General features: G+C 38.9%; 1 protein-coding gene across 1 annotated transcript; it reads left to right on the top strand.

Moving 5' to 3' along the window:
- Positions 1-246: 246 nt before the first annotated feature.
- On the top strand, positions 247-18,283 carry glt1d1 (glycosyltransferase 1 domain containing 1). The gene is made up of 12 exons (XM_042420790.1): positions 247-495; positions 1,467-1,618; positions 1,750-1,855; positions 4,720-4,771; positions 5,675-5,711; positions 6,357-6,413; positions 11,805-11,903; positions 12,625-12,674; positions 14,873-14,916; positions 15,378-15,498; positions 16,017-16,115; positions 17,839-18,283. The coding sequence occupies exons 1-12, from the start codon at positions 428-430 to the stop codon at positions 17,983-17,985; spliced, it is 1,032 nt and encodes a 343-aa protein (XP_042276724.1). The 5' UTR covers positions 247-427; the 3' UTR covers positions 17,986-18,283.
- The last annotated feature ends 1,898 nt before the right edge of the window (positions 18,284-20,181 follow it).

Below are 20,181 nucleotides of genomic sequence, written 5' to 3' on the forward strand. Positions count from 1 at the left end.
TTCCGCCCGCCCTGACGTTGTACCATCGAGAGAGAGAAGCGATTGTGCGGTTGTTTTGTTGTTGTTTTATTTAGCTGTTACCGCTGGTCCTGGCATGGACAAACTGGGTCAGTTTTGGTTTTGTGACTCGGTTTAAAATGAAAGTCTTGACAGAAAATATCGAGTTGGACCTACAGTGTCAGTGCAGTATGTGCCTGCCGTCATGTGTTTCCAGGGGATCAAATAGGAGACGGACTTGTAAACATTTCAAGCGTGGTGCACTGCCAAGAAATCATGAGCTAATCATGTTGAGTTCAGGAAATGTGATAAGACTTGAGTTTAGCAATCCTACAAAGCAGCTCAAAGAGGCTCTGCCTGCTGCTGTCCTATCTGGTTTTCATTGACGTTAATGCGCACACGTTAAGTTGTTAGATCGACAGATGAAGATATGAAATTACTCTTTCTTGCATGTCTCAGTCCCAAAACTGGGAACCTCACCACAGCTGAGAGAATAAGGTAATTTACATTGTTGTTACAAGTGTAGCTAGCTAGTGTAACAGCTGCTGCTAATTGTTACTGTGAGACTGAATTAAGCCGTAAAGTGGAGTGTAACTGTGTAGTTAACTGTCAGCCAGGGTAATACTTAAAGGTGATAAAAGTAAAACGGCATACCTTACTGCACAATGGCTTTAGTAAATGAGCTAACGTTATAAAACATGTATGTTTTAATAACATAAAGCTCCAGGCAGCAAGTAGTGACTGCAAACTTCACTTAATTGTTCATGAATAAAATATAACGTTAGAGCATTAAAGTACGGTTTCACAGTTTTTCAAGTCAGGCACAACAGTCAGGTGCCCAAACGAACACTGAAATAGGTTTTTCTTACTGTAATCATTCCTCCTATTAATACTGATCATTAAAAGATGCCTTCATAATGCACTTACAACGTAGGCCTAAGTGATGGGGGCTATAATCCACAAGCCTTCTCCTGTGCAAAATATACTTTTATATAATTTTGTAGATTTGTTGAAGCTAATTCAAAGTCTTTCGACATTTTTAGTTTCAAAGTTCTTCTTTTTGTCACTATACTTCAACCACAGCTCAACAGAGAAACACTGTCTGCGGAAACACAAAGAGGAAATTTGATGCTAAAAGCTGTAAACGTGGCAGATATTCACATGATATGACTAACTCAGAATATATAAGCTGCGTATAAACTTTTAAATGCATTTTTGCACAAAATGACTGTGTGGTCACACTGTGGATTTTGGTGCTCATCACTAAAAATGCATATGAAGGGGATCTTTTAATAGCCATTATGAAGAGGTGGGATGATTACAGCAAGGAAGACCTCTGTCAGTGTTCATATGGGCACCTGACTGTTGTTTTTCAGACTTGAAAAACTGTGAACCTGTCCTTTAATATTTGTGACAGTCACAGCATCTTTATTTAACCATCTTTCTGTCATGTCCTCATTGTATTCTAGGTCCCACATTGAATCAGCAGGACACAGCTGTGAGCTTAGGGATGCAGCAGAATTTCAGTCTCCTGCTGAAGTGGCAAAACTAGTATCCCAAAATCCTCCATTTGATGGTGCACTGGCCATTCATCTGTTCAGAGCAGGCAGACTTCTCTTAGGTAAACCCTCTTGCTGTTTTATGGACTATACTTTCAGTCATGTATCAACATAATGGTAGATTTAATAGTAAACTGTTTCTTGTCGCACAAATGTCAGGACCTTTCTGTTTCATGTCTTACCTTTACAACAGACATCCAAGTACCCTTTGGCGTTATCTTTGGTGGAACAGACATAAATGAGGATGTGAAAGTTGAGCAGAAGCTTGTGGTTATGGAGCAGGTGCTACAGAAAGCCAGGTGATGTTGCTGTGAACTACTATTTTAATCCATTTCGTTCCAAATTGTTCCAAACTGAGTACATGAATTTTACTCCCTGGCTCATCACATCACACAAACTGTACACCTTTTTTTTAAATACTCTTTGGAAAAATTTGCATAAATATACAGTACCAGTCAAATATGTGATCCAAACCTTTGACTGGAACTGTATATCTTGATCACAGTAGTTACAATTTGCATAATAACAACATTCACGGTGAAGAATATGTTTCATGTCTTTTTTTTGTGATCAAATTTTTATTGGTATCATATATAGATGTGTTTATGATATATTTTTCATGTCCTGTCAGTTTTTGTTTCTCTCTGCTGGCAGAAAATCTTAGTATATATAATACTAATATATATATCTAATATACTTGCTTTATGATACCGAAATGTGTTATAGGCTGTTTTCACAGCAGACTTTTAACATGTCATAACAGAAAAGGTACAGGTGTAATGAATAAATTAATTATGGCCTGTTAGCCCTGTTAGTGTGAAAATGTATTTAATGCAGAAAATATGTGTGAACGCTGACAACTGAAATAAATCGCAAAGCATTGCTGAAAATCCAGAAAACTTGTATCAACTTGTATCAAATGCTACAGACTAGTTCAGCATCCTCATCTGTACAACGTTGCTAAATTTGGTTACCATGGAATATTACATTAAAAGATATGGCAGTTAATAAGCAGTATGATGGTGTTCCATTAATGGCCACAAGGTGGGGCTATTGGTGTCACGCTTCAATAAGTTGTGCACATTCTCATGGAGAACCTGTGTCCCAAGTTTCATTTTATTAAAGAAAACAGAATTGTAGAAATATCATGTTATAATATTACAGTAGCGCCCCCTGTGGGTAGTATTGCATCAAATGTGACACACTTGTGCAGTGTGGCTGTATGTAAAACATTCCCAAATTTGGTTTAGCATTGAAGAGTTATGGCCCGTTAAGTGTATCAGGCCCCGCCTTCAAAGTTTTGGTAACCAATTACAGAAAAATGTTAAGTGACAGTCAAAAACAAACTCGTAAGGTTTGTTCGGGATCATCTAAATATGGTATATACAAAGTTTGGTGAAGATTATATGAAATATGTGCCAACAGAAGCAAGAAATGTGTTTACCAAAAATTCCAAAATGGCCCAAAAAAATTTCCAGGTGCAAATGGGTGTGGCCTATATCAGTCGCATTGGCATCGTCCAAGGAACACACTGTGCAAATATTGTTTTGCTGCACCTCACGGTTCATGAGTTTCTAGCCAAAATGTAAAACATGTAATAACTGACCACATGGCGGCGCTACTGGTACCATGTTTTAATATGTTAAGCTTTTCCACATGGGACACATGTCCATTTAATATGAATACTTTAGCACTTTCAGTTTTTGAGATATCAACTTTCAAACATTCCTCCCATAGACTTTCCATTATAAACTTTACTATTTTAAAAAACATATATAAAATCACTGGAATATACTAGAAAGAAGAAAGGTCATAACATCAATGTCCTTAAGGAGCTGAGCATTATGATATTTGAATGGTTTCTGTAGCCGAAAGAATGCAGAAGTAGTCAGCGACTGAAAAATGTACAGAAGAAGAATAAATAAAGTTTTGAAAGATGTTTTGTCAGCATTCACACTAATGAAACCAGCATTATTGTTATCAGTTACACCTGTGCTTGTCCTGCTGTTACCAGGTTAAACGTCCGCAACGAGACACATCTGTTTGAACTGGTTGTGTGATATAAATGTGCCAGTACTTCTTACAATGTCAATAATAGACATTGTATTGATGTACCAAATATGCTAGAAAGGTCTGTGTCACAAGATGTTTTACTTCCTTTTATAAAGGTTTGAAGCAGACATCCCGAGGTACAAGGAGGAAGTAAATGTGACCATTTTAAACTCTTAATTGAAATCGCTCATATAAAATCAGCACAAACTCCGATTTCATTAATCATGTTACTAATTAAATAATTAATATGCCATAAATCACTGCATGTGTAGCATATTTAAATTTAGGGATAGTATTAATCCTTTTAGTGTTGTCGTCGATGTTACTATAAGAATTGCATGACAACTCAAAATAATAAAGAATTCAATACATTTTCATCATATTGACTAGTGTATAAATTGTCTGTGGGGAAAAATAACTGGATCCTTACACTGACACGGAAGAACGAGGCTGAACACATGCGAGCTAGCCCCAGCTATGCAGGTCGTGTGTTTTCTCCTCCTCTAGTTTATCATTGAAAAGTCAAATGTGCACACAGGTACCTGTCCTGTGTCCTGAAATCAGATCCCAGTGTCTCTGTTTCCATTATGATGAAAATCGACAGGAGGGCATGTCTAGTAAATCTAAGGGGATAATTGCGTTGTGGGAGAACTGAGGAGATGCAGGTCTCATGACTTCAAACATCTGAATCCATGCACCTCCCGCTGTTAGCGCCTCCTCACTCAAACCTTGATCATGAAATCCAGTCACCATTCTGAGCCCGTTGGCCCATTTCATAATGCACGCTGACACACACACACACACACACACACACACGCACAAATTAATATCTCCCTACTGTTTTTTGCTCTACATTCCCTCTGTATTCCCCTCGGTATTCTAGGTGTATCTATCCTTAAGTCCTCCTTCAAACTGCAAGCAGTTTTTCCACTCTAACGTACTAAGTCTCAGCCTAGAGACATTTGTGTTTTACTGCTGCTGCTTTCTCCACTAGTGTTGTTAAAATTGTTATCTCTTGTAAATGGCTAAAACTTACTGTCAGCAATGAAAATTCTTGTCTGAAATGGCTTTTGCAAAGGTGATAATGTAGTGTTTTTTTTTTTTTTATCAGGTTCGCAGTTGCATTTACTAACAAACTGAAAGAAGCAGCTGAGTTGTTCTTGGTATGATTTTCCTGTTTTTCTTGTATTAGAACAACTGCAGTAGTTTGTATCTGATAAGCACTGATGGCCTGCATGGACAAGTCTGTGGCTCATGTGGCATGTGGTGTTTTTCTCGCAATTCTATTCATTTAAGTTTAGCCATAACGTTTCCGTATGTGCCTCATTCTTTGTCCACCAGTATGCGTATGACTGAACTAACAAGACTGTCATATGTAATATTTTAACATAAATACAATATTGACCCTCTGCTCAGTCAGATCATTTCCTTTATTGCAAAGCTGCAATAAAGGAAGTGAGAGCAAAAGTTTTTAGTTTGCATTTTATGTCACATCAACAAACAGCAAGAGCCTGACAGCTTCAATAAATACAACATAAAGGCTTTTACTATACAAACACAATATGCTGCCCTGTCCCGTAATAGTTTGGCATTAAAACAATATTACGGTGTTTTATTTTCAGATTAGATTTCAGCCGTGGGCTGCAGATTGAGGCAAGTGGCGTGCTTTATCTCTGCCATTTAGTGCTGACAGCAGGCAGACAGGACAGGCACTGAGAGGCATCGCCACGCTTTTTATTGTGACAGAAAACACACATAGGGGATGAATCTAGTGTGATAACATCCAGTCAATTTCCTTTCCATCGCCTCTGATTTATTTTGTAGCAGCCCCCATTATCTTAGCAACTACCTTGCTGACTATTTTTTTTTAAAGTCTGAATATGTTGGTTGCAACAAGAGCAGTAATTGGCTGTTTTCATTGTTTGATATAAAGATAAAGAAACACAGCAGCTAATAATCAAATCTAGTTAGACAAAAGCTGCCTGTAATTACTTATTGACATTTATGTATTTGAGGTTTTTTTTTAGACTTGTTTTAACCAAATTTCTCTTTTTTTTTCTCTGAAGCTGTCCCAGAGCAGTAAAATCTATGTCCAGCCTCAAGGTAAGCTCAACAGGATGAATATCCTTGCCTGATGCTGTGCATCCCTGACCCGCCATGGAAGTGTTGCATTAATCAGCTTTGACATTTTTTTCCTCCATTATCATGCTGTCTGCAGTACAGAGTTGTATTTGCTCTTGCTATTGGCCACCGTGTCATGTAGGACAACCCAAATCACTCTTCCATGTTGTTTCCCGCCAGTAGCCCTGTTTGGCAAATAATGTCCCTTCATAGATTAGAGGAGAGGCCTGGGCCAGCTGCACGGCTGTGCCCCGACCAGTACAAGCTTATATTTTATGCTGATCAGATAGTGATCGCTCTGAAGTGCTTTTTTACATGAACAGCACAAAACAATATTTTGATTACATTAAATTTATTTAAAATTAGAGGTTGAATTAATGTTGCATTTTTATATAGCTTACCTCATATTACTAAACGTTATGAAGAATATAGGATATGATTGATGTTTTTAGTTTGAGATGTCACATAATTACAAAAGGCCATGATCAGAAAAACAATTCTAGACTAACTTAGTTACCTCTGTACCTAAAAACCACTCTGATGATTTGATGAGTAATGGATGTTAGCACAGATGTTCAGTAAAAGCTGTTCTGGAGCACATTGACTTTCATTTGTCTTATTTTAAAGGTATCCAGACAGACGTGGCAGAGAAATTCTGCTGGACTGAATTCTTGAGGAGCTCAGGTACTGCTCAGTTGTTGTTGTTGTTTCTGTGTTTGGTAAAGAATATTTTCCAATGACAACTACTGTCTGTGGATCATTCAAAGTAAACAGTTTCTCAAAAGCTTAGCGAATAAAACTATGAAAAAAACATTTTTTTGGTCACTTTGGGTGTTGCATTGACCCATTGATAGCAGGATATTAATAGCAGGAGGTATGAAAGTGTCGTATATTGTAGTATTGGAAAGTAAAGGCACAGTCAGCCTGATATAAGCATTAAACATTAAGTTGACAGATATGTTTCATCTGATTATTAAAGCTAGTATGTCTAAACTATAACAAAGCTAGTTGTGTGCACCTCCCACAAACCTCAGCGGGACAATTGCTGCATACAATGAAGCAATAAAATAAAGAGCTACCTGCACCTTTCTTATAAAGTAGGTTATATTGTTGTCGTTTTGACCAGCTGTATATTGTACGTATTTGTAACTGGCTGCAATATGGTATATAAAAGCACTCTGTCATATTTCAGACCACATCCTTCTCTCCTTACATCCTCCTCGCTCACTGTTATAGATGTTATCACCACCAGGAGTACAATAGGGAATACATTCATGCACCTCCATCTTGGAGAATAGCAATCAGAGAGCGTAAATTAACTCTGTGCTATGTTAGATGCGTCACTGTGGTGATCACGGAGGCCAGAGCGTCCCCCTCTCTCTCTTCCACTCTTCCATCTCCCGTTCATATAGCTCAATAAATATGCACTGTTGCTCCAAGCGTCTTCTCCACAAACAACCTGGGCTATAATTTGGACATTGCAAGATGATGTCCATCCCAGAGAGGAACAGTTGATTAATAGCCCTCCAGCGCAGGGCCATTTTTCACCCTGCTCCACAGCCGTTAGTTGTGTGGTAATACTAATTGCCCACAGTCACTTCTCCATTTTTTATACTTGAGATGGGAGTCACCACTATTGCGCTTTTTTCCCCAAATGTGATAAAAAAAAACAACCTTGTAATCTGACTCATAGTTGTCTTTACAGCTGTAAACATTGTTCCAGTTTCAGTAGATGTGCTGTCTGACGGTGTTAATTTGTCTGAGTCCTTCTTTTTGAGAATGTGGGTCAGATGCATTCAGTAACATTAAGGTAAAAATTCTATCAATTTTGTATTTTTCTTGCCAGTGTTAGCTGTAACCAGGACAACACACACTCTGGATTTTTACTTGTGTTGATATGTACAGTAGTGAAAGCGACTCCTCAACTAAAGAGCTGAGACTACCAAATAAAATAAAATGATTAAATGATCCTGAGGTCTATATGTAATTGTTACAGATTTGCTTTTGGGGGAGATGACTGTGCGTAAATTGTCATAAAACTGAAAAACTCATTAGGTGGTCTCGGCTTACTGCTGTCTACAAGATGAGATGTTCTGTTTTTTCTTTCTTTTGATCTTTGATTACCTGAAGGTGCCAAACCCATGATCAGTCTCAATAATTTAAGTCATGTTTTTTTAGTTTTCCTCAAACACAACAATGCAGTCTGACAGAGGCGGCTTCCTGCAGCAACCTGTATTCTTTCCTGTCAAGTCTCATCCTCCTTTTGTCTTCACGCACTCTCCCAGCACAGCAGGGGGCACTATCCCATGTGTGCGTTTTCTCCTCCCAGATCTTGCTGCACATTGATTTAGTTTTTCATCCCTTCCTCTGGTGTGATATAAATGAATCATCACTAAATAGGATAATTTAGACTTTATAGTATATAGGCTCCGGTGTGTGTGGTAGTTTGCTGGGAATATATGTATTCTATGTGTTTCAGTGGTTCATTTTAGAAAGACCTCCACCGGGGGAACATAAAAGAGGCAAAGAAACCCTCCTACCTGATTGAAGATACATGACTGTGTGTCTGTGCTATCCTTCGGGTGTCATGTACTCTCTCCAAAGGCACAGATTTCAGTACCGGGATCCAGAAGCTGTCAGTCCATGAAAGCCACTCGGTGTATAATGTTTGTAACCCCCCGCTGTGCGCCTTGTGAGGTGGGGTTAAAGGGATACACAAGCTTCTGGGCTGAGAGGAACAACACTGTAGAGTGAGCAGCGATGCTTTGAATCACTGAAGGGTGTGAGGGAACAAGCAGGGGGGTCTGTTAACTTGTCCAGTTAACTTGGTCTTAGGATGATTGATAATGGAGAAACTATACAGTGAGGTTATATATGAATACTTTTATTAAAAGTGCAATTTTTTTTAGCCACAGATATTAGTGTGTAGTAAGCGGACAGTTGTCACGTCAGAGGGGAAAATGCATATATCAGCAATGGCTCACCCTGAAGTGGTCATAAACACAATTACTCTGCAGTCAACTGTTCATGTGATCAGTATAAGTTGTTTGTCTCTCCTTTTTGTAGAAAGCAAGCGTCTCACCCTAGCACTTTTTCTGCAAAAAACCCAATTTGTTATCTAAGTTTTTGTTCAGACCTCCGTCAGAGCTAAAACAAAACATCTCTCTCTCGCAAAGGGTCATCAATTAACAATCAACACGCCTGAAGAGACAGACACACACACAGACTGCAACACACTCAGGAAAACCAGAGCGTAATATGAAAACATGCCATCTAATAGTAAGCATGAATAACAGAGCAAAATTTCACCCGCAGACATGAAAGAGAGTAGTGTAAAAACTGCACAAATACAAACACAGATATACAGCACAAAAAAAACTGTGGTGATAGAAAGAGAATTCAACAAAAACAGTCAGTTCAAGAATGAAACTATGTGCAGAATTCTCGGCAAGTGCAACAAAACGCTACCATTCCTGTTCGTTTGTCCAGCTTGCTTGTTTACTGTCCTGAGCACAGGTTGTAATAATTACATTAACAATTACCCCGTTCTATTCAAGTGCTGCAGTAAGCTGTGACAGTGCACCATGCCAGAAGAAACCAAAGCAGCTAAATGGAATTCAGCCATCATTATTTGTATTAATTACACAGCTTTTCCTACTGCGACATGTCAAAATGTCCTCCATAAAAAGGCTTATGGTGTTGTCATTATTTTGTCCTTTCCCTGCAGACTCTATGCTCTGATGGAGAGAACAGTGAGTGAGATTAATAGGAGCTGTTCAGATAGATATGTGTTCCCCCCTACATTCATGCATGCATACACGCACGCACACACACACACACACACGCAAGTGCACATACTGATTAAAGCATAAGGGGATTGTTCAGAATGCCCTTCTGAAATCAAAGGCAAACGAACAAAAATGTTTTTTTGCATAGAACTCACTGCAAAGAGAGTGAGGGGAAAGATTGCTGCTGGCACAACAGATGATTTGTACAATTTGTTTTTCTCCCCTGAGGAAAGATGAATTGTGTCTTAGATCCAAAGAGTTTTTTTTTTTTTATTTCTTTGAATTTCTCGCTCATTTTGACAGGTCTGTGCGCTGGTATGATTCCGGCTCTCCTCAATTATTTTTCCTGCATCTTGTTCTGAGGTAGTGACATGGGTGTTTACCTTTAGCTGATGTGCTTTCTCATCCTACAAATCCATGCAAGGAAGTTCGATAGATCCAGCAGATGAAGAGCTTTTTTGACATTCGGCTCCTAGGATCAGGGTCAATGCCCAGACTCCACGCTGTCATTTTAAGATGCTCTTTAATAGCATTAAAAGAGCTGCCTCAGCCTCCTGATCTGGACTTATCTGGCAGCAGGGGATTTCACTTGACTGTCAGTGTGCTTTAAGCACGTGCTTGTGTCTGTCTGTGGTATTGTTTTCGAAATGATTTGTTTCTCAGTTTGTCACAGATACAAAGTAGTTTTATTCTGAGCTTTTTTTTTTTTTTGTACTTCGCTCACATTTTTGATTCAACACTGCTTTGCCAGCATATCCATTACTAACATTCCCATCTCAACATTTTATGATTTATACTTTTGGGTTATTGTCAAGCATAAAAGGTCAGGGTTCTGAAAATTAATTTTCTGACACTGAGGGTAACTCTGTAATGTTACAATATCTGCTTGTGTTGGTATAAATGAATGTTCTTCTTTTGAGCCAGCGGACTTATACCAAACTTGTTTGAAGTCCAAATAAAACTGAGACTGTATTCTCAGGCACTGAGAAGAATTGGACATAATGACTTTTAAATTAATGTAATGTCTAACTGTTCTCTTTAAATTAGGTTATTTATTTAACCTTTCTTTATACAGAGAAGGTTGTACCTCAGTTGTTCTTGTTTTAAGCTGTGCTGGAGGCTTGGCTCTAGGGATGGCGTTGACGGTCGACTGGTCCATCACTTTGGTCCAGACAGAAATATCTCAACAATTGTTGGATGGAATGCCATGAAATTTTGTACAGACATTCAGAGAATGAATCCCCCAGCTTTTCCTCTAACTCCAAAATGAAATGAACATTTTTGGTTTTGAGTGAAATATCCCCACAGCTATTGGATGCATTTAATGAAATTCAGACATTTTAGTGAATCCTCAACTTATCATCTAGTGCAATCATCAGGTCAAAATTTTAATTTGTTCATTACTTTAGTTTCTGACTAAATATGAAAGCTACCAAAAAAAAAGCTGGTATGGCTGTAGACTCTTAGTCTTGTTAATATACATTTTGGTGCAAGTTTACATTTTAGTTACTCCTCTTTGCTGAGGGGCCCATGGGAATAATGGATTGTGTCTGGCACCCTATAAATACAAAGTAGTCTCCCTTATGTATTCCCCTGTACATAAGGCAGCTGTGAAGTTAATTCCAGTCCACCTCTAATATAAATATAGAGGAAGTACAGTGTAATTATCTATATAAGGTTCAGGGTCTGTTTATCAGTGAGAAGCCTGAGGCTGGCAGTCTGCTGTGCGTGTTGCTATCATTATAGTGCAGGGTTGTGTTATTAGGGTTAGGACTTTTATCTGTTGCTTTTTGAAGGTCAGGTGCAGTAGAGTAGTCGTTGGCATCGTGCACAGTTGTATGCCCGCCAGTTTCTAACTAATCTCTGGATTGAACCCGAAAGTTGGATGATCTGGGGAAAAGAGCCGATTTAGTAGCGCTGCCTCTCAATTAATACAAGGTTCTCAAAACGATTGATGTTGTTAGCATGATGTTGGGTTAGCTAATTTCAATCTAGGGCTGTTCAGCGAGCAAATTGTCACCCCAAACGCTCTGGCTCTGTAGTTATGACGCCATATTACACACTGATTAAGCAGCAACCTTCTAATGTTTTCAGCCGACAATTTCCCCGCTGAGCATTACAACTCTGATCAGAGAATTGTGTGAGCACATTAGTCACTGCTGTCTTATTTTCCTCATGACCTTGGGTGATGTATTGCTTTCATTATCTGCTGATGTACTTGGGATGTTCATTATGCAGTGTTTTGATATTGTGGCGCCGTCTCTCTGTGTGTCTGGCTTCTCTCCAGGTGTAAGCACAGAGCGTGTGGATCAGCTGCATGTCTTCTTGTTGGTCTGTGGCCTCAGAAGAGTCAAGGACCCCCTCTATCTGGTGGAGGTGTTTTCAGGTATACCATGCATTTCCTGATGTAGACCATCCGTTTTACACAAGTAACAAAAAACATAGAACAGGCACTTGCAACAAATTTAGGCCTGCTAAAGGAAGTAGGTGTTTTTGGCATGGTTTCAGTCTGTTTTTAAAATGAACTGAATTACAAAGCCTTTCTGACTGTATTTCTGTCGTAGCATGTGGTAGAAACAATGGCAATGCCCTCATAAATTAGGCACGATGTTAGATCTCTGTGGTTGGGTTTCAGCTAATTGAAAATTTATGTGTAAGTGCAACAAGATTCTTCTGACAGCTCATGTGTGCCCTACAGAGATATTTTATCTTGTTATGAGTGTTTCCTTTGTGGCTTCCCATAGTGATAGTCATATTATATAAATCAGTGAGAATTACCACTGATTAGGCAAGTCAGTGAGGTTTTTATTAAATCCTCTTATTTTATGTGACTCTCTCATTGACAGCACACAGTTATGGTAATAAGACAGCACTAGAGGGTGTCAAATTGTCCATTAAAAAATTACTTGTACTTGTTTCATTCAGATAGGAGAACAAGACGTGTGGATTTTCATATGACATTTCTTAGTTAGAGCCACATGCTTAAAAACCACATGGTACTTCAAGTAAGTGTAGCAGAATTCTATTGAAAACAGCTTGTGAGAAAGCTGCTGCTGTTGGTCTTTTTCCTTAAACTGTTGTGGTTTTGTTTGCACTGCTGTTTGCAGAGTGGCATAACGAGAATCCCCAGAATGTGTTGGTTATTATTGGGCCAAAGGTAAGCACACAGTCATTATAAGTCAAGGTTTTTTGTTTTTTTTCATATGTGATATGTATGTGTCTCCCTGTACGCCATGGCTCTCTGTGCTGTTGAAACTACCTAGAAACCTTCCATGGGAATTCAGGCAGCCTCTAATTGGATGTAGCAGAGATACCAGCTTTAGCTGTTTAGCTGGAATTACAGCCAGCACTAAGAGGAAATGGTGATCATCTGCAAACAGGACGAGGGACAGCTGCAGTAGCGGTGGTCCCTATGTCACTTTGTGTCGAACTGAAAGTCTGTTTGATATAGTGATGCATTATCTACTTCAGATTAGCACTTGACTGACCGGTGACCTGTGTAAAGCAGTGTCATTTTTAATGCACATGGATGGCTCTGTATCTGGACATGTGCTGGTTTATATGAAAGCTAAAGCCGTTTGTAGCCCTGTCACACATCATCATGCTTCTGTCCTGTACATCATTCATGAAAACAAAACTACATATACATAGGTTATGTGAACTCATGTCAAGCAAGTCAAATAATTGGGGAAAAAAAACTTTTTAAAAATTGAACTGCCATGATTTATGATATTCATAAATCAACCAGTCAGCCAGACAGACAATCAAATCAGTGGAGGGAGTTCTCATACATTTACTGTTTTTTTTTTTAAACTGATTGCACTTTTATGTGAGGGTTCTGAATTTCTATCTGTGTAGTTCATCCCAGCCAGCAGCAGTCATCTCAGTGCTCTTACAACTGTTCTATTTTTCCCCCCATTTCATTTCCAGTCTCTCACTCATTGATTTCTCTGTGTTTGTCTTCATCGTCCCACTGTCGTGCTTTGATATGACATCAATGTACAGTATAGCGTCTGTTCTTTCTTTCAAACAGTGGTGTCAGGCAAAAGGTATGTTCTGCTTTAGTTTTGCTCAGAAACAACTCAATTAGACATGGCCAGGGGCTCATACTTACTTACATACTTACTGCTGCTTCTTGTTCGGCTTTGCTTTGTTGTCGTTTGATGAAATGGTTCAGTAGAAGCAGAGACGCACGAGTCATCACAGCGAAAGTGTGTGTGTGTGTGTTTGTTTGTTTGTTTGTCTGAGAAATGAAAAGCCATACATTATTATTATTATAATAAACATGTATTTGTTTGACCGTCAGGTTTCCCCTCGATAACTGTAGGATTCCACAGTTAATTGAACACAAACATTGTTGAATACATTTAATTAAGTAAGAGTGAAATCTAAAAATACAAATGAGACATGCCTTGTTCAAGCTGTCATGACGTATTGTAAATCCACAGCTACTTCATTCAAGTAATAAGCGCTCTGGCTGCACAGCATCTGTCATTACAAGGAAAATTCAGGTCAGTTTGTCAGAGATGACACATCTCACTCCTCCGCAACTGGGCTTTAGCAAGCACCACAATGCACAGCCTACTTTGTGTTATTACGGAATGAAATAGATCTAACGATTATTGTGAAAATGTAATGTTAGATATTTTCTTTGCTGTGTAAAAACAAGAAAATATCTGTCAGAAGACAAGATAATAAAACCACTAGCATAAAATAGAAATAGGCATGACACATTCACTTGGATGATCAAAAGCACTGAAGTTAAAGCAGGGTCTTCTTAATGTAGCGCCTGCCTTCATCTTCTCACTGGTCAAGTCCTTCCCGTCCGTTTCTGTGAATTCACCATGATACTGAGTAGAATATGGGCTTAAATAATTTGTGTTTGTTAATACAGCCTTTATCGTGGCGTGTGATCCATCCACCGCTGGTTCTACAATATCTACTAAATCCCAGATTACACCAGGAGACAAAAATGTTTCTCACTTTACATTCTTTGATTTTAATGCACACGTGCTGTAAAGCAGATTCGATTTAGAAATGCGATGAGCTCTGTTATGAAAGAGAAAAAGTAGCAGCTTGCTTGGCAGCATCTTTGACCTAAATTGCTATGCTTTGACTTTTCTGCGGGCAGGCTAATGCACGCAAATCCCACATTGCAATTAATCAGATTGGCCACCCACCCCACCCTGACCCCAATCTCTGAAAATACAGGATTTTCAGAAAATTATTTGCTCATGATAGAAATTATTAATTGTGTCATTGTTTATTTTATCCTCCCAGCATCCTTGATGAAAACAAAGCTTTTGACAGTCAGAAAAGGGGGTTTTACTTGTCTTTGTAATCTGTCTCTCTCAGATGGATCCTGTGCTTACAGCTGAGGTTGAAGCTGTTGTGAAGAGGTAAGCTCTCTGTTTTGTTTTGTCTGGTTTTCTTTCTGTATCAGTTATACATCTAATAAAAGCAAACTTAAGATTTGACAGTCTAGTTTCCAAGACTTTGCTCCTGTGGGAAATTTGTAGACTGCTTATCCTTCTATTTATCCCATGTGGCACAAAAAGTACCTTAACAAATGTAGCTTACATTTATCATAACATAATGTGAACAGAATGCAATTCTGCAGAGAGCGCCAAGTTCTTTTTTTTTTTATTTTTTTTATTTTTACTGTCCTCCCACTTTGAAGTCTAGATCTTTGCAGCAGGAAGCTGCCCTCTCTGGTTAGGACTTTACCTGGACTCTCAGTGCATGTCACACATAGTGCAGCCATGTTTCCTCCTCTGAGCTTGTCACTGCTGTTTAGCATCATTCACGCCTTTGTGAGCCCTGAGTCACGCAGAACTAAGCTTTGCCACTGCTTCTGCAGAACAGCAGGGGTCTTCTTGGCCCAAGAGAGGAGCCAACAGGAGCTTCATGCTGCCATGAAAAGGTGCTTTGCTCTGGTCAACAGTTCCATCTCAGAGGGCATGTCAGCAGCCATCTTGGAGGTAAACATCTTCAAGGCTCGTGGGTTATTGTACGATAGAGTCTTGACTTCAACAATTCAACTGCCAAACACAACTTTATCTTTTTATAGCTCATGCCTTGTGTTGCAGAATAAGTTTGGTAATGAGAGTTTGATTCATCAAAGAATACGCTCAGAATTTGCCATCCAACCTCTTGAACATTTTTAAACCATGTGAATATTTAAAGGAGTCTTTGTCTTACTGTTTCTTGCTCAGCTACAATATTATCTAACCACTTCAGGCAATCCACAGTAGGCTTAAGGTCTGATTAGTATGTTAGCATGTTTCATTCAACAACCTGCCGAAGGTATTAGCTGATAGAGATTGTTAATTCTGTAAGTGAACTATGGCACCGAAGAGCAGAAAAGCCGAGCTCTACAGTTTCAAAGGTGCTTAGGTGCCTTTTTTTTTTTAGAATGAATGAGTCTGTGAGTGAGTAACTTTTCTCTGTGACTTTGTGAATCTTAGTCTGTCACTTGAATTCTCTCTGCTCCCAACAGGCCATGGATCTTGGGATACCCGTAGTGGCCAGGGACATTCCAGGAAATGCAGCTGTGGTTCAGCATGAGGTCACTGGTGTGCTATACTCTTCTCCTCAGGTATATAGTGTCAAATACTGACCAGGTCACCACATGCGTTAAGCCCTGTTAAGCTTTTACATTGACTGAGTTGATGGACTACAGAGAGGATATACTGTATAGATGTTGTTGCAGACAGCCAACAGCTACTCCTGTCACCTGAACTGACCGATACTTACTGCTTATAAGTAGCGTGTGAGCCCTGTCTGTGGACAGCTGAAGATGTGTATTTCCCTTCCGTTGCATAGATTTATCTCAGTCAGTCAGCTTTAACTAATGAAAACTCTTCTTTCACCATTTTGTTAAACTTTGTACTTTAAATTCTTATCATTAGTCCAATCTAAGCAGGTAAAATATAACAAAAGGAGCTGATGTTTCCCTCAAGTGCTTAGATTAGAATCAGAAAGTGCAAGCCTTCAGGGACAAAGCAAAGATCCCACATTACCACATAGTGATGCAACACATAGCAGCAGACAGGAAAGTGCAAAATGGGGAGCCACCACGAAAACTATTCAGTCTGATATTTAATGAGATCTGAAGCAAATGTTAAGGCCGGTTGACAGAGGGCTATAGCATGGCTGAAGACACTGCTATAGCGTGATGTTGTTGAAAAGAAGGGAGATAAGTCCTCTCCGGGGGGGTCACGTGTGCTCAGCTGAGCTGCCAGGAGGAAACTCTCACAGATGGTTGCAGTGACTTGGGCCGGATAAACACCGGCATCAGCCAGTACTGATGGGCAGCGAGTGCTAGTGTTTGAGCCAGAACTTTTGTTGCAGTGGATCGCACTCAACTTTTTTTTTTCCATGTTTTAAACTCCTCGTACTTTTGATTGAACTTTACTTTAAGAACCAGAAACACTGTCAAAGTAATTACACAGGGAGTATAGAAATCAAAAAATGTGTCAAAAGAAACAAACATACAAGTACTTTAAAGATTTAAAGAGAAAAATGGCCTTCCCTGTCTGGCTCTGTAATTTGTGGTAACAGTGAAGTGATTATAAGCATGCTGCTCATAAGTTGAGCTTTAATCCTGTTGCTGAGGATTTATAGCTCTCATATGGCCATACAGAAGAGCTGTCTCCCTACCAAGAGCCTCTCCAGACATAATCACATCACTTGAATGAAGTGAAGTAAAGTGAAGTGGCCTGCTGACTGGCAGCGGCTAAAGGTTTGTGTGCCCATTGGCTCCCTGCTGCAATAGATGTTGGCTATCATTTTGCAGGAACACTTGAAGGCACTTTTACTTCATTTTGTTGGAGCCCTTACTGAGTCTGCTGGGCTAGCAGATGAGCCACTAGCATTGAGGATACTGGGTGGATACACCACATCTCAATCACTCAACGATGGCACCATTACTCATTTTTTAATTGTCTAATTTTTATCCTCATCTTCCCCTCCCCTCATCCCTGTGACAGCTGGCGGGGTAGTATTATTTAACTACAGTAGGGTTTTTTTTTTTCCTTTGTTCATAAGCAAATGAGAGGTGGCAGCTATTAGGATAGCCTGAAAAGGTCTATTGGACTGCCGTATTTGGATCTGGAGCCACAAATATCTCCATCCTTTGGCAATGTACAGACACTTTTGAAGTATTTACTAATCAGTGCACAGGCTTTTATCTGAGTTCTGTTCTCATGCCTTGGAATATCTTTTATGCTTTAAAAAACATATCTTCGAGCAACTTCAATGGCAAGCTTTAAGTGGCATTTGGCAGTGAGTAAGACTCGTTTTGCTTTTATCCCTGCCAGGAATTTGTGCATCAGTCTCGGAGGCTGTTGTCAGATCATGAGCTGAGAGAGAGAGTGGTGAGGAATGGAAAACTCTATGTGGAAGAGCATCACAGTCTGAAACAGGAGAGAGAAACCTACCAGAGGCTGGTGGACACTCTGCACTGAGCCTAAGATCACAGCATTCAACTTCACTCTGTATACTTTCTCAGGTATTTCAGCAACCAGGTATTTCAGAGAACTGGGAATTACACCCGTGTATTTAGCTTGCCAGATTGAAATTATGCTTGCAGTGCACTTTGATATAAAGACGAGGGATGATTAGGATGCAATAAAACAGAAAAATGCTTGTCATATTAATATATTTTATGTACTGTATTTGAAATCTATTATGTATTGTTATTTATTGTTCAAATATAGAAAAAACATGGTTTCTTCATTGTGCACAATAAAAAAGGAGAACAACTCCACTGGTTATTTTTGACTGGTTGGTGAACTGAAAATGTATGGCGAGTATAAAATTATTAGACAAAAAATGGCTGTTTGTCATTCTAAAATTCTTAAAGTGCCATTAAATCTTGATTTCCCCCAAATGCATTGCAAGCTCACCTAATCTTCCTTTGTCAAAAACAGCTAAAAATACATCTCCTTTTCCCACTCTGTATGCTACCACATTCATTTTTGATGAAGTGCAACGGTTGAGTTGCACACATTCAAGGGCCGAGCAAAAACTCAATTTATTTAAAGGGTATAGGGTCACAAAAGGTTCTTGTAATTTGCTGTCACAAAGGTTGATTTTGGCAACATGCTGGGGCATGGGCTGGTTAGAAAAACATGACCGTTCTCTCAAATGTTGTGCATGTGTGCCACATTTTTGACGCAACTGTAAAAATATACAAATACTGTAATATACAAAATGTAGATGTGTAGTTAAGAGCAAATCTGAAATAACTAGTGAATGTGCCAATGTTTTATTTCTACTTATTATGTCGAAAACATCCAGTATACGGGGCAACATAAATGGAGTGTAAATAGTAAGGGTTTGGACAATTTTCATTTTTTACAGAAACAAAGTATCTCACATAGGAATTGAAACACTTCCTTAATAATAAATGTTGTCTTTTCATACTTGCATACTTTTATCATCATATGGCTCTTCAAAAAACTGATGGTTAAATATGATAGGAAATCAAGTGAAAGGCAATATTCAAGATGATGGTCTATTTAATGAAAAAGAAATCTAAAGAAAAATATAGACGCAAGCAGCAATTTTCGGGTTCGAGCTTTTTTGCGCTCAATGGTAGGAAGGAGCTTAATCAGCCAAAATTAAAGCCAAGAGCAGCAACAAGCAGGTTTCAGGCTTCACAAAGCCCAGCAAAGTCACTTCAGCTAGTTGGATTCTGTTTAAAGAAGCAGCGAGACCAGTAACACACATGTTTCATCTTTACAATGTATGCAGGAAGAAAATTCTATATTCAACAAATTTAATTTATTTGTAATACCTTTTAGGGATTCAAAATCCATCATAAACAAAGCATATGAGGGTTTGGAGCCTTTCCACTTTGATGTATGAATATAGTATTTGCCCATAATTATTATTGGATTAACCAAATCAGATTAGATAGAGGAATGATTTTAAAAATCTAATGAATAAGTACAAAAGGCAGTTTTCGACTTAATATGACCTTCAGAAGAATTTGAAAATATGCCACGTGCATAAATTGCCACATAGTTGGCAAGTTTGAATTGGACACTCTGGGACTCAAACCCTTGACCTTTGTGTCCCAAGAGAAGATGACTTAGTGACTGTGCCACTGGGAAGATGTGATTCCCACACACCTTCTTACAACGTGAGGCAATGACATCACATGAGCCAGACTGGGGTATTTTTGTCTGTTTAAACTTAAAATGCTTACTGCAGTCAAAATGTTGGTGAGAAAATTCTGAAAAAAATCACACACCATTCTGCTGGTTTTGGGTGTATTGTCAAATATTTTGGTGACATTTGATCCAACACTGAGCAAAAAAGAAAATGTGCAAACAGTACAAATTACAGAAAGATATTGACTATCACTGTGGACTCACCGTTTGACCGATCTGAACACCATTTGAAACACCTGATATCTACCATCTAGAGAATGTCTGTGTCAGTTTTGGTACCATTTGAATGAAGACTTGTGGAGATATAGATGTTAATTGATTTTGCATATTTTGAATGATATAGAGTGATGGACTTCTGAATTGACCATAGGATGCAGTGAGGCAAACTTTGTCACATATAAGTGGATGTGCTGAAAAATATCAGCTCTGTAGGACATACGAGTGTTTTGTTTTGGTTTTTTTGAATGTTAAATGTTTCAAAAT

Source organism: Thunnus maccoyii, chromosome 9, assembly GCF_910596095.1.
Source record: "Thunnus maccoyii chromosome 9, fThuMac1.1, whole genome shotgun sequence".
NCBI lineage: Eukaryota > Metazoa > Chordata > Actinopteri > Scombriformes > Scombridae > Thunnus > Thunnus maccoyii.

Excerpts from the sequence above, each read along its gene's own strand:
- glt1d1 (XM_042420790.1), top strand. The coding sequence starts at position 428 with ATGAAATTACTCTTTCTTGCATGTCTCAGTCCCAAAACTGGGAACCTC. Across the intron at positions 496-1,466 it reads ACCACAGCTGAGAGAATAAG|GTCCCACATTGAATCAGCAG; the intron begins GTAATTTACATT and ends ATTGTATTCTAG. Across the intron at positions 1,856-4,719 it reads CAGGTGCTACAGAAAGCCAG|GTTCGCAGTTGCATTTACTA; the intron begins GTGATGTTGCTG and ends TTTTTTTATCAG.